Source organism: Barbatula barbatula (assembly GCF_947034865.1).
Source record: "Barbatula barbatula genome assembly, chromosome: 2".
NCBI lineage: Eukaryota > Metazoa > Chordata > Actinopteri > Cypriniformes > Nemacheilidae > Barbatula > Barbatula barbatula.
Window position 1 is genome coordinate 16,293,336 of NC_136767.1, and position 14,334 is coordinate 16,307,669.

At 38.5% G+C, this 14,334-nt stretch overlaps 1 protein-coding gene across 3 annotated transcripts; it reads right to left on the reverse strand.

Annotated features, from left to right (window-relative positions):
- Positions 1–602: 602 nt before the first annotated feature.
- On the reverse strand, positions 603–14,143 carry exoc3l2a (exocyst complex component 3-like 2a). Of its 3 annotated transcripts, XM_079447385.1 has the most exons (16): positions 13,941–14,143; positions 13,613–13,670; positions 13,247–13,414; positions 12,945–13,159; positions 10,024–10,553; positions 9,267–9,487; positions 8,153–8,945; positions 7,757–7,871; positions 7,560–7,670; positions 6,750–6,850; positions 5,617–5,727; positions 5,030–5,165; positions 4,822–4,944; positions 4,584–4,739; positions 4,372–4,493; positions 603–2,426 (listed from the first exon to the last, which is right to left on the reverse strand). In XM_079447385.1, the coding sequence occupies exons 5-16, from the start codon at positions 10,536–10,538 to the stop codon at positions 2,105–2,107; spliced, it is 2,826 nt and encodes a 941-aa protein (XP_079303511.1). In that variant the 5' UTR covers positions 10,539–10,553; positions 12,945–13,159; positions 13,247–13,414; positions 13,613–13,670; positions 13,941–14,143; the 3' UTR covers positions 603–2,104. The 3 variants fall into 3 exon arrangements, with proteins under 3 accessions (XP_079303511.1, XP_079303512.1, XP_079303513.1); XM_079447386.1 differs by lacking the exons at positions 13,613–13,670; positions 13,941–14,143 and having other exon boundaries at positions 12,945–12,991; positions 13,247–13,285; XM_079447387.1 differs by lacking the exons at positions 12,945–13,159; positions 13,247–13,414; positions 13,613–13,670; positions 13,941–14,143 and adding an exon at positions 11,777–11,871.
- Between the last annotated feature and the right edge of the window lie 191 nt (positions 14,144–14,334).

Sequence of the window (14,334 nt, forward strand, 5' to 3'; positions counted from 1 at the left end):
GTGATCCTTACGACTCGACGGTGATCCTTACGACTTCTCTTTGACTTACAAAGGAATCAGGTGTTCCTGGAAACTCTGAAATGTTGCACGGAAATGTGTTTCCTAATTTTGAAAGCAGTCATTTTGCTGAATGTTTTGTGCTATACGGGGGCGCTCTGGTGGACTCACGTAGTGTTCACGTGGTAAAGTGACGACACGTCCATACCCTCATACAAGTGAATGGGTACTGGTTACCAACATTCTTCAAAATATATTTAATATTTTGTATTCTGCGAAACAAAGAAAATCATACAGGTTTGAAATGACAAGAGGGTGCGTAAATGATGACAGATTTTTTTTGCGCGAACTAAGATCTGAATAAAGCCAAGTGAATAAATGTCATCTAAAATATAAATTATACATATTTATGAATAATTGAAAAAGAAAACTTTCTAACATTCGAACCCTTTCATGCATAGAGGCCACAGTGGACTCTCAAAGAACAACCACATGCATTCTCTCCATTCAAGTGGACATCTAAAAACCTCTTTAAAAATGGAAGGGTAAGTTTTTTGTGTTTAACATTCCCTAAGAGAAATAAACACACACACAAAGTTCTGACTGAGGTTGGCATCATTTACACTTTTTATTATGTCAAATGATGTCATCATTTACTCTTCCACTTGCCATTTCAAACCAGTATGATTTACTTTCTTCCGCAGAATACAAAAGAAGATCATTTGAAAAATGTTGGTAACCGACACTCATTCACTTGCATTAGTTTTGTGTCCATGCAAAATAAGTGAATGGGTGCTGTTCGGTTACCAACTTTCCTTAGAATATCTTCTTTTGTATTCTGAGAAAGAAAGAAAGTCATACACAAAGAGGGTGAGTAAATGATGACAGAATTTTCATTTTTGGGTGAACTGTCCCTTTAGATTAAAAACAACAAAAATTCTACTTGTATTAGATGTACTTTATTTCCCAGTCAATGGGTCTTTATTTCTTATTTACCTTAAAAGCTGAAAACATATCATGTACATTGTCAGAATTTCTCATCATTAATCTCAGTGTTGGAGTTATATAGATTAAACATTTAAAGGGACTCCGAAAAAGCGGAATTAACATGTCATATGTTACAAAACAACAAGTTAAACTTTTTTTAATATTTGCTCTAAATCACATCATTTGACACAGAAAGGTGTATGTATTTTTGTACCCGATGACATCACTACATGCCTCTGCTATGCGAGACTCTTCCATTTACACTACATTGTTCAAGTTACCCAATTCCGAATGGTTTCCTTCAGTGTGGTACAAGTTGGAAAAGAGGCACACATGTGTAGGCAGGTAAAAAGCACACATAGATTTAGGCAGCAACCGTATGTGGAAATAAATTAGAAATGTGCATTTGCATCTTGTAAGCAGACAGATTGGATATCCCCATTATGAAAGTCTGACGGTGGTCACCAACGTAAACTTTGGTAGATATTAACTGCGATCATTACCAGTTCATGACTATCTTCTTTTCATAAGTATTTTGTTTTCATGACTCTTTAACTGTGCAATCAAAGCAAAACCTTGTACAACCCATTTTTCTTTCCTTAGCCAGAGCCTAAGCTTTTCCAGTTATGCCTTGGAATGTTTTGATGATGTGAGCAGCACAGCCTATACAAGCTACTTCTAATATTCTCAGCTTTAGCACATCTTACACCGTACAAAAGCACTGTAAGAAAGTACTGTAAAGTACTGTGCCAATCTGCCTAAATCATGGGTTTGTTCACACAACCAGTTACTCTGTACACAGCAGCCTATTAACAGTCTGTTTAAAGCCTGAGAATTATAGACTATTTCCTGTCTTTTGAAGTGCCCACTGGTTTATTTGACTGCAGTTGTGTGCTGAAGGATAGGCGAGCTGACTGAGTCAGAACAGACCAAGCAATACATTTAATCATTTTCCTTTTAGGGATGTCAACAGTGAATGCTTGTAGAAATATGCAAACTCATAAAAACATTCTTATGTTGTTGTATAAAAACAATACATTTATTTGTTGTGTTTTATTTGTTGTTTGTCTTTTAGATATCAGAATGCTGTGCTGTGTAGTTATGCTGTACTGTATCATCTTTAAGGCTCATTAAAATGCTTTCTGCGCATCGACTGTGGTCTCCCGTCTCCGTGCTTCTCTTTCTGGCTCCTTCTGCTGTGCTTACGATGTGGTCGGGCACTGCCGACCCACGATGACACAGTCAGAGCGCAGCGGATCAGAACCAGCCCAAGACAAGGCATGTCTTTGGCCACTGCGATTTCAGAGAAGAGGGCACGATCCCTGGGCAGATTAATGGAGATGTCACTGGTCTCCAAGTCCCGGATGATGGCTAAGATCTCCTGACGGTCTGCCTGATGCACCATCCCACGGACGTTTAACACAGCAGAGATGTGTCTCCTCCTGTGAGGGGAGATGTTCAACAAAACAGTCCTTAATAAATAAAACTGCTATTTAGTTTGAATTGTTTAAAGGGCTCCTTTTTATTATTAAAGAGACAATCTGACAGTAGGGACAAATGTTTCTTCATGTAAATATCGTAAAACAGTTTTATTTAAAAATGTAATTGTAAAACAATATTTTCGAAAAACAAGTGTGATCCAGTCTGAAAACCAGACTAAAGTCTCAGAATCTGATATGATTTTGCCAGGATTTCAACCTTTACATTTATGCATTATGCAATCCCTGGGATCGAACCCATGACCTGCCATGCTCTAACCACTGAGCTACAGTGGATCTACGACATGACCTATAGTAAATATGAAAGATTTCAAGGTTTATTTCCACGAATGTTCTTAACATATATCTAATGACTTAGTTAAAAAAATGCTTTTGCTGGGTTTTCACAGACTGGGTCACGAACATGCTTAAAAGGTAGTGCGTGATTCCTATCGTCCCTCAGCACTGGTCATCTTGGCTCATAAAGTCAAAGTCAGCACTCTATACTGCAAAGATTGGCTTGTCCCTCATATAGATAACAATGTGATAATATGTATCTGTGACAGACTTTATCATAGATAGCCAATAACAGGAAAGAGTGCTAAGCACAAAGAAAAGTTTGCAAGCCTCGACTTTTTGCTTTTGATCTTTAGTTTGTGTGGGTGTGTGTTTGATAGGAGCGTGGCACCAGTCAGTCTCCTGTGACCTGGCAGGAACAGGAAGTACTCCAGAGCCACTTCCTGTCTACCGGGGAGGGCCGTGCGTCAGCAAGCAGGAGTACTGCCAGCCGGTGTCTGAGCACACACATACACCTCTCTACATCCAAACAAAAACACCGGACTAAGTGGGGTCACATTTCACCTATTCCCCTGTTTACTGCCTGCTGCTGCCTCCCGTCCACTGGGTCCATTCCACATAAAGGAAAGTTGGCACCGAGATGGAGCACTTCAGTGACTATTTTCAGACAGGCATTCTTAGAATGACCTCAGGAAACAGCGAGGTGTTGTGAAAAATAGCCCTCAACTGCACCCGGAAGTGAGAGGGAAACAAGTCAGATTTTTCATGAATGAAAGCACTTTAAGACGACAGGGTTCAGGTGTGACCCTTCCGCAGGTCTAAAAGTGTTCAGCAAAATTGCAATAATGCATTTGTTATGTAAAAGGACAAAAGTGCTGTAAATTAGAGTGTTGAGTGCAAGAGACAGAAACTCAAGTGTGGGATTTAGTTGCAAGATTTGACTTAAGGGATAGTTTACCCAAAATGAAAATTATATTATTATTTAATCAGCCTTATGTCATTACAAAACTGTATGACTATCTTTCTTCTGCAGTACATAAAAGAAGATTGTAGTTAAGATGGTAGTTAAACAACATTGGCCCCCATTGACTTTCATTGGATATAAAAATATCTTATTTTGTGTTCTGCAGAAGAAAGGGATTTTGATCACAGTTTTTTGGGGGTGAACTAACCCACTGAACTCAAAAAAGCAATTGACTTGAGACTTCATTTAGACTCGTAAACATATGACTTTCGCTTCGCAAGCCTTTACTCTACATCTAACACTTTTTCGATTTTAATAATCCTCTAGTACATTCTTTATCTGTAAAAAATGTATAGTTAGAAAAATGTGCAGTTTTAAAAAACTAACCTGCAACTTAATAAAAAAATTATACTAAAAGCTAGAATGTCTGCTTTATGTGAGTGCATTAAAACTAATAATAAACATAAAGCTTTCCTTCCTTTATGGTCTTAAATGTGAAATGTGCATCCTTTTCTCATTTTACAGCTTTAGTGATTGTAAATTCCTCTTGAGGCCTGACCTTTCCTCAGAATCCCTTAGTAACCACTGCCATTCTTATGAATCATTAAATGTTCATGGAAATATTCTTTATTTGTCCGCTGGTCTTACCGTATATCTGGAAACTCCTTCACCAAAACTCCAACCTCCATCTGAATAGAGGGTGTATCTTCCAGCACTATGATGTCAGCCAGGTGAAGGATCACATTGTCCAACCAGGATGCATTTGACTCCTGAAAAACAGGATGTCATGTTAAATATTTTTAATTTATAATTTTTTAACACATTTGAAACTAAAAGTACTGCATGACAGAGCCTCTCACCAGATCTTTAAACAGAGCCTTGAGTTGTTTGGCTTCATCTTGGAGACGGAAGGCCACTCTCTTCCTCATTTTGAGTGATGTACAGATGACCCGCCCCCTCATGATGGCACGCACATATTCAACCAGGACCCGCCTGTGCATCTCATTCACCAATGTCTGTCAATCAAATATACAATCAGTCAACCAACCGGTGAGTATGTGTGTCTAAGAGCATATGTATTTTGGACGTGGGTCATACCTGATATGGAGGGCAGTCCATTCTGCGAAACTTTTTAAAGTGCTGTTTAATGGATGTCTCAATGCTCTCGTAGGACTCGGTGTTCTCCAGCCACTTCCTCTTTACTAGCTTATCAAAGAATGGCTGGAATCATGTCAGAAAAATTATAAATAAAACCATTGAGAACCATATCATGTGGGCTGAATGTGAATGTGTACTTGTTTCTCACCCTGATATGTTCAAACAGTATGTCAGCGAGAACTCTCACAGACTGGTTGACAATCCGCTCTAGAGAGGAATTAGCTCGCTGAGAGACGTCCTCACTGCCGAGAGTGTCACACAGACGACAACGCTCGACAAAACTCCTACACAGTTCAAAACAGCATAACTCTAAAATCCCACAGACTTACATTCTTACATTACTTAAATCATAGTCTTTATTGTCAATTACATGCAGTATTTTTAAAGACTTTTTCATCAATTAGCCAATAATTATAAAATAGATATTTTTCTGTATGTTAGTTTCCGATGCAACTATTTTACAATACTATGAATGTTTATTATATATGTATAATACAATTTAGAACATTAATATTCAGAGTAAAGTAAAACATGATATCAAGCCTGGTGATTCTTAGAAATAAACCATTTTCCCCTCAGGAAAATCCCTTTATCAAAATTTAAACGTTGACCATACAAAAAACACATTTATAAAAAACGAAAGACTATTTTTCTTACACCTCTCAAATCAATCGCCCATCCTTACAGGTTGGGAAAGATTGGACTAGACTGATATATTAAATAAAGATGAAAAACCTGAATGGTGGAACACAGTTGACAAGAGCAATTGTCCTGGAGACATAACCATCCCCACCATCCCCACACTCTGACTGTGTGTTGTGGAACATCTCAACCTTTCTCTGGAAACTGAAATACAACCAAACATATATTTATTTTATTATATATATATTCCAAGTTTCTGGAGCTTTTGAAGTGTCTAAATACCACTGATGGATAGTCATTAATTGTCAATAATCATATTAATCAGTTACAAAACATTCTACTATTAGTTTTTACGTACTATTATACTATACTCTTTATATACTTCTATATGACTTTCAATATCATCATATGTTAATGATCATACACTCCAGTGGCGTTGCTAAGCCCTTTTTAGGGGAGCTAAAGCCCCCCTAAAGTTCTAGCTAAATTATTGTAAGTGCAAGTCTGTAAAAGTATTCGAGATCATTTTATCGTTCCCTTTAAAACTCTCATTATGAAAACAGCGGTAGGCTACGTTACTTAGCGCATTCTTCAGTTCATAACAGCACAGAGTGGATTGAATGTCATTGAATGTCATGACATCTGCATCTTTGCCATTATTTGTTATAAATGCAGCTTACATAATATGATGCGGGAGCAATACTAGACCCTTTCTCATCCACTGTTAAACGTTTTGTCTGCGTTCACCCCTCGTCACACTGTTAACTAGTTGTTTACGTTACCTTTAACAAAATAAAATCATGTCACACCAATGACGGCATACTTTAGAAAACAAGCATGATGATGTTGCTGCGCACAGATATGTGTCATTCATGATGATGTGCTGTTTTTTTTTTTATTAAGACGACGGGCAGATTGAGTATAACTGTAGTTATTCTTTTCAGCAGTTGATTGTGACATTTATTATGTGGATTTGTGACAGTTGTTGTCACTTTGAATATAAATGTTGCAGATCGATCAATTAATGTGATATTAATTTAAATAACTTGTCTTTAATCTGCATATACTTTCAGAATTATTTATTTTAGTAATGTAAACAGTATGTGGTGCTAAGAGAGTGGCTATGTACAGTATTATTAATTTAAATATATCCTCATTGGAGACTGAGCCCCCCTAACATTGAAAACCTAGAATCGCCCCTGATACACTCTGCACTTCCATCTCACCTGTGCAGAAAATCTGCAAGTCCATTCAAGGTGCAGCGAGCAATACGGGCTCCTAATGGCTGGCTGACAGCTGTTGATCTGTCCAAATCTACTTTTAGCCTCTGAAACACACATAATGAGAAACAAAGAAATATGATAAATATAAAAAGATGTTCACAAAGATGTTTTAAAGGGATAGTTCACCCAAAAATAATAATCCTGTCATCATATACTCGCCTTCATGTCATTCAAAACCTGTATGACCCTTTCTTCTGTGAACCAAAATAGGATATTTGAGAAATGTCTCTGTGGTTTTGTGTCCATACAATGAAAATAAATGGTTGCCAGATTGTTTAGTTGTCAGCGTTGTTCAAAATATCTTCTTTTGTGTTATGCAGAAGAAACAGTGGGTCAGCTGTGGCCAAATGGTTAGACCGTTGGGCTTGTGATCAGAAGGTTGCCGGTTCTAATCTCAGTGCCAGCAGGTCATGACTGAAGGGCCCTTGAGCAAAGGCACCTTACCCCTGATTGCTCTGCAGTAATGTGCCACTGTATAAAACTTCTTGTAAGTCGCTTTGGATAAAAGCGTCTGCCAAATGAATAAATGTAAATGTAAATGTAAACAGGAGTCATACAGTTTTGGAATGACATAAGGGTGAGTAAATGATGACAGAATTTTCATTTTGGAGAAGAACTGTCCCTTAAGGCACAATGACATATAGACATCAACATATAGTTCGTAAGCAAACAAGCAAAATGGAAAGCATGCATCACTTTCAAATAAACACGTTCACTGATTAATTTTTAATGCATTGATGCTGTTTGGTTTACCTGTATAATCGATCGGGCAAGGCCAGACTGATACTCTTCAATGTGCAACGTCTGAGCCCAACGTTTCTCCTCGTCTTCCAAAACCTGAGACAACTCTGTAGTCAACTTCTCCTGGAGCACAGAGAGCATGATGGGAGTTATTTGAACGGTTTGTTTCCTGATGTTAGTAATTGATGGACAATTTGAATTAAGGTTACCCAAACAGTGTCGACACAGTCCTGTTCCAGCCGATCTATGACATCATCTGGCAGAAGAGGATCTAGAGCTTCACACAGTATGGTGCCCATCGTTCCAACTGTAGCCAAGACATCCCTGTGACAATTCACAATGTCAGCGTACGTGCGTATAGACAAGCGTTTTATGTATCCACAATCACAAACTGTGTGAAGTTGTGTTGTTTTCTTGTGTACAGTAATCCCCTCAGGTATTCAGCAGCGGTGTTGTTTATGATAAACAATGCAGCTGTTATTAATAGACCTGAGCAAATTCTTCCACTAGGTGATTAGACATAACTATGTGAAAGAGACTGAAGGGAGGATGTTTGAAAAAAAACACATCACGTCGCAATCACGCTCCTGTATGCCTGCATGTACCTGTTGTAAATGTTGTAGATCCAGTCCAGCAGCGAGTATATATCTGTGATCTGAATGGGTCCACAAGTGATGCTCTTCAGCCGTTTGGCAACAGCCTTGTGATAACTCTGCATGTAGACCTGAAACACGGCAAACTCCTCAGGATACACCGCCACCACATTGCGACGTGCTGCGTCCATGTCTTCCACCACCCTGCCCCTCAAACGCTCCAAATACATGCCCATCTGACCTGCAGCGATGCCCCCCGGCTGTGGAAGACACCAGTCGGCTGCCTCTCCGACTGCCTCCACCCACCTTTGACGCATCCTCCTGGGTCGCTTGGATGGTCGTGCGCCCTCACGCGAGACGGGACGGTCTTCAGAATGATCTTCAGCTTGAAGGTTGGACTGGGCCTCTTGATGCATGGCCCAGACCTTGTCAGCCTGTTCCTCTTGCTGTATGACCAGCACCACAAGGCCCAGCTGAGGTCCGGTGCACGGTTGCCGTAGCGACTCCCTCACCACATCCCACATCTCTCTCTGAAGGGCCTCGTAAAGGAGCTCCACGTCTTTCACTTTGCGTAGCCCGGCGTCCCACATGCTTGGACCGGAATCATCACTGCCTGTACCAGCCAGCAGGGGGAACCAAGGAGATGAGGTCAACGTGGGAGTAGTGATATTGCTGGGCGTGGTTGAAGTGGGTGTGGTTTGTGTCAAGAGGGAGGGGTCAAGTTCACACTCCCTTTCAAGCTCCTGAATGTGGGTGTCGGCAAGCAGCAAGTCTCGCTGATTAACCAACTGCAAGATCTCCAACACTAAAAGTTGATAAGAGAGAGATGTTAATTTTGTTTTTTGCTGGAGCCATGTGTTCGAACACTTGTGTGTTGTTGTCTTTAGAACAGGCTGTGCACAGTTCTGATTTTCAGTGTAGGGCTTATCAGGTAGGATCTGCCACACAAGGAAGGTGTGCAATTTCCTGTCTCTGCAGAAGTATTTGTTGATTGGCCGATGACTCACTGAGACTTTTGACATGTAACTGATCGTTAAACCAATGTATTAAGGGTTGAACATTGAAACCTTTGACATGTAAGCATAAAAACGTTTCAGTAAAAAGTACAAACAAGTACACCGGTTACCTGATAGTGGCTCCCTGCGTTTGACTGGCTGTTCTTCCTCCACAAGCTCTTGCTCGGACCCCTGGGAGCTGTGGTTTGTTAGCGAGTCTCTTCTGAGCTTGCTCAGACTGACCATACGGAGGAACGAGGGACGTCTGCGACTGTCTTCATCGTTTTCAGTGCTCAGATCACCAGTAGGCAGACTGTCTCTGCGTTCGCTCTCTTTACGCCGACCTGCCAGCCTAAAGAGAGGAAAACATACAACGTTCAGCTTATTTAATAATGGATCCACATGTATGGTCATATACATATCATCTTTTATTCACAGACCCTAAGTCAAACTGAGGATAACTTTTATCAGTCCATGTATTTTTCTGAGAATCAAACTTGAGATGCACCGATATTTCGGCCAATAATCGATATCGGTCGGTAAAAGCGACGGCTATGAGCCAATGGTTTAAAAACAGTCGATATATCCTGTCATTCAAAGACAGGAAAAAGCAATGATTTTGTTCTCTTTGTGTAGAAATTGTAAGAAACACCATTTTCAATATTAATAGTCATTATATGAATTAGGCCAATACAATTCTGAAAGTTAGTAAATATTAATTAAATCTTCAGAATCGGTATTGGCAGATAACTCTGAATTGGTTATCGTATCGGTGGAGACATTTAGAATCAATGCATCTTTACATCAATCCCATGAATCCCATGGTTTTGCTAACACCATGCTCTACCGACAGGAAGTCAAGAAGACAACACACATTTACACTCTCACCTCAGTATAGTCATGATCTCCTCTGAGGCTCTTCTATAATTCCTTTTTTTCTTCTTATCTGAGGAAGGTGTTGCCGGGAGAGTAGCGCTCCGTAGTGAAGGTGCAGCACCCCACACATTCCTCCCGGTGATGCGAAGCCCCTTGCCTAACTTTCCTAGGGTCTTCAGCGGTGACGAGCCACAGATGCGTTGCAAAGTTCCTCTTTTTTCCTTGGATCCTTCGGTGACCTTCGACCCTCCACGCTGCTCTGCGTTTGCCTCATTCTCCAGTGCCTCACTCACCTGAGATTGGTAGTCTTGTCCCTTTTCCCAAACTCCACTGTCTTCATTATTCCAGCCTTTGCCTGCCCATGCCCCCTCAAATGGATTGAGATCGGATGGTGGCAGAATGAGCTCCCCGTTGCTATGGTTACTGTTTAGGATGAGTTCAGCGTTACCAAGTTTACTCTTTTGAACGAGATCGCCATTGCTCTGGGTATCCTTGAGCCTGCCGGGTAGCTTCTTGAGGATGGGCATTCTGGTGCTGGTTAACTAGAAGACAAAATGGTCACTGCATTTACTTTCATTTTTAATGAGCTATACATGAACCATAACAGCGTAACATACTTTTTTTGTTTTTTTAACATAAATGCAATACATTACTATGTCGTCAGAGTTGTATAAAGACCTTACAGAATGAAAAATAAATGTTTTTATAACATTATAATGAGCTTTTTCTATCTACATACACCGCAGGTCCCCTTACATGGAATTCACCATGTTGTTTCTAGAGTAGCCTGAAACAGACAAACAGCTCTACATAGCTTTTACGTAAATCGTTATCTCTTTTGGCAAACTATCAAAAATGTGAGGACATCTTAATTCTGTGTCAGCCACCGTAGTGCTCAAAAAGGAAGTTATGGAGTGAGTCGTTGGTTGCAATTTGCAACCTCACCACTAGATGTCGCTAAATTTCATACACTGGATCATTAAGCCATGATACATTTGCAATAGATATTCTCTAACAGTACTCCAAGAACAGTTGTTTCACCGAACAGCCGATTTCAGTTTAGTTTAATTTAGGGTTAAATCTAAGTCTAAAAATAAAAGTATTGTTAATTTATCAAAAGTATAGTCCACTATTCATCCTGCTTTAAGGTAACCAGAGTTGAAACCTGTTCAAACCGCCTTTATCAGGTCACTACTAAATGACTTTGCCTTGTTGAATTCTCATTGTTCCGTATTCCGGTGAGCGGAGTGCATTAACATCATGATGTGTGTGTTTGTCTATGCGTTTGCAATTTTTAAGCACCTCTAATCAAATCTCAGGTCCAGATGTTTCAGAATAGTTTCCTGTCTTCAGGGTTTCTCAGAACATAAACACTCAAGCACACGCAAAAACAACAAACATTCACTTTCTTTCTGCAATGTCTCTCACAGGACCAATGAAGCATGGTGCATCAACAAAAATGCCACAATCTAGACGTGCATCTGTTACAGACAATCTGCATGTGACAAATTGTAAAAAGAGATGGCAGACACTTTCATCAAATTAACATTGTGTTTTAACATTCCTGATGATATTTGAAATAAGATGGGCTACCTCATTGCGGTGGTGCAGTGGTCGACCTTTTTTGATTTTGAGTTTTAGAATCTTTGCTTTTCATTATTGAGATGTTTTAAATCTGTGCAAAATGTTGGTGTGCTAAAGATTTTGGATGATAACCCATTATCATTAAGTTGTAATTTTTTGCAGATATGCTTATATTTCTTACCCAATTTCATTTTAAAGCATCCCTAGTGAAAGCTTGGTCGGTGTTTTACTTCTTATACTGGCAGCAATAAAGAAAGAGAGACAAAAATTTAACAAGCAAAGAATAAAGATCCCCTCACAATTACTGTTAATCATAGAGAATTAATACAATTATTGGATGATACATTTTGGATTGCAAGTGAAGTTAATTACATAAAAAGCAATGTCAGGACGGGCTGTGTTCATACATGCACTCTGCAGCATAAACATAAGCTTTTCTTCTGGCTACTGCGGTTAATACGTTTATTTAGCCAAAACAGAGCGGACAACATGCCACTTGTATAAGGTCGTTTAGTTAGGACTGTGTCTTAACAACTAGTTTCACTGACTAGCAATTATTTAGGACTAATCAGTCTTACTTGTTAGATTTTAATTAGACCAATCTATCTTTTTATGTAACTGATGTAAAGAAGTTATGACCAGTCTTGAAGAAAAAACAATCAGATGACTTGTAAAACTACACGGTTTATGCAACTGTCTCCTTGTCATTAGGTGTTTTGATTTGGTCATTATTGTAAAACAATTCAGTATCACCAATAAGAGAAGAGAAACAAATTATATATTATTATACACAAGAAAAATTATATAAAATACATAATAAATGACATAGAATTACGTTAAATTTAACATTACGGCATGATTAGTCAGCCTGACCATTTTTTGCCAGAATGTTTACACAAAGTATTGTAAGGCTAATTTTGCTAAATGACAGTAAAAAGTAATAATAAATTTTTTTTCTTTTAACTTTTATAATCATCTTTATCTTTTCACAAAAACGTTTAAATAGCTGTTTAAAAATCAGGGAACAGCTATGTGAATCTGATATTGTCAAACGATGGAAATATATAAAATACCAATAAACAAGAATGTTATTTCTGATTTTGTAAATTTTGTTTTTGTATTTTTATATATTTTTTGTGGTGACTTTTATATACAAAAAAGATCTACTATACTTAAAATTTCACTTCAATTCTAAAAATCTTCAAACCTTACATCTGAAGCAATGATCTGAGAAATGCACCAGCTAGATTAAGACAGAAAACTGTAAAAAATCATGTACAATTATTTCATTGACTACAAAAAACACAATAAATTATTTTTAAACAAACATACAGCACCACATATCTTACCTTGTGTTGAAGTGGGCAGTCAGCTCAGGGCAAATCCATCCCAGCGTCTGTGAGTGATATAAAGAGCCTATTAGTGATACAGAGCCAAAGTATGCGTGTATGTGTGTGTGTTTTACTCTCCAAGATTTTGGGGCCTTCTGCTGGAATGTCGGAGGCAGCGTTCACTTTGCTACCAAATGATGAGGCATTTTCCTCAGGAAAAAGAGACACCCTCCCTAAACAAACATACACACATACATACACACAAATCTTCACACACACAAACAGAACACATGCAACACGTGTACACATCTCTTTCTTACCTTATTAGAATTATTTTCATCACAAAAACCATTTGTTCTCCGGATGTCGAAGGTTCTTATCTGGCATTGTGAAGCATATTTTAAGGAGCGTATACAGCCATTCACAAAGTAGGAATCCAATAGAGCCTTTTGATTTCACTTGATGTAAGATCCATAGTGAATAAACAGCTTTAAATAAAAGAATCAAATTAGTGTCTTCATTGAATTAGTAAGTTCATTCGTAGAGATAGTATACATTAAATAAAAAATATAATGAAAGAAGCAAAGCTGCAATATGCAGTTTGTATCTTGCCAACAATTGTCACTTCAGTTATGCATATTTCCCAGTATTTGCATATAGTTTTCCAAAACAAAAAGTTAACATACTTTTAGTGCATAGTATGTAGATGAATTGGGCCGCAGCTCATGAACCACCATACAATTTCTGTGTAAATTAAATTAAATTAAATGCAACAGTTCATGCACAAAAAAATTTATAAAGCACTTTCAATACCACAAAGTGGAAACCAAAGTGCTGTACTGAAAGACTGAAAAGCAGAAAAACAACATTTAAACATATACTACACAACAACAATGAACACATTTAAAAGACATTTTCAAAAGCAGCGCACTCTGAAATATTTGAAGTGTAGAAGATTTGACAGAGGAAGGTTATTCCAAAGCCTTGGAGCAGCAAAAGGAAATGCTCGATCACCTTTGCATTTTAAGCGGGATCGAGGAACCATCAGATGTAATGTCCTCTCTCTTCTTGGTACCTGTTAGAAGCTTAGCAGCTGAATTCCGAACAAGCTCCAGGCAAAAAAGAGAGGCCTGACTCACAACCAGATACAATGCGTTACAATAATCCAAAGGAGATGACACAAGCACAACTTTCTCCAAGTCCTCAAAAGAAAGGATGGACTTCAACTTAGATATAGATCTAAGAGGGTAAAAGCTTTTTTTACAATGGCATTAATTTGACGATCAAATTGGTCAAAAATGACATCAAGGATTTTCACACTAAAAATAAATTTTCCCTGGAAGTAACCTCATGCAGTCAATGACATTCTCCACACATCCCTTTTGACCAAATAAAACTCAAACTCAGA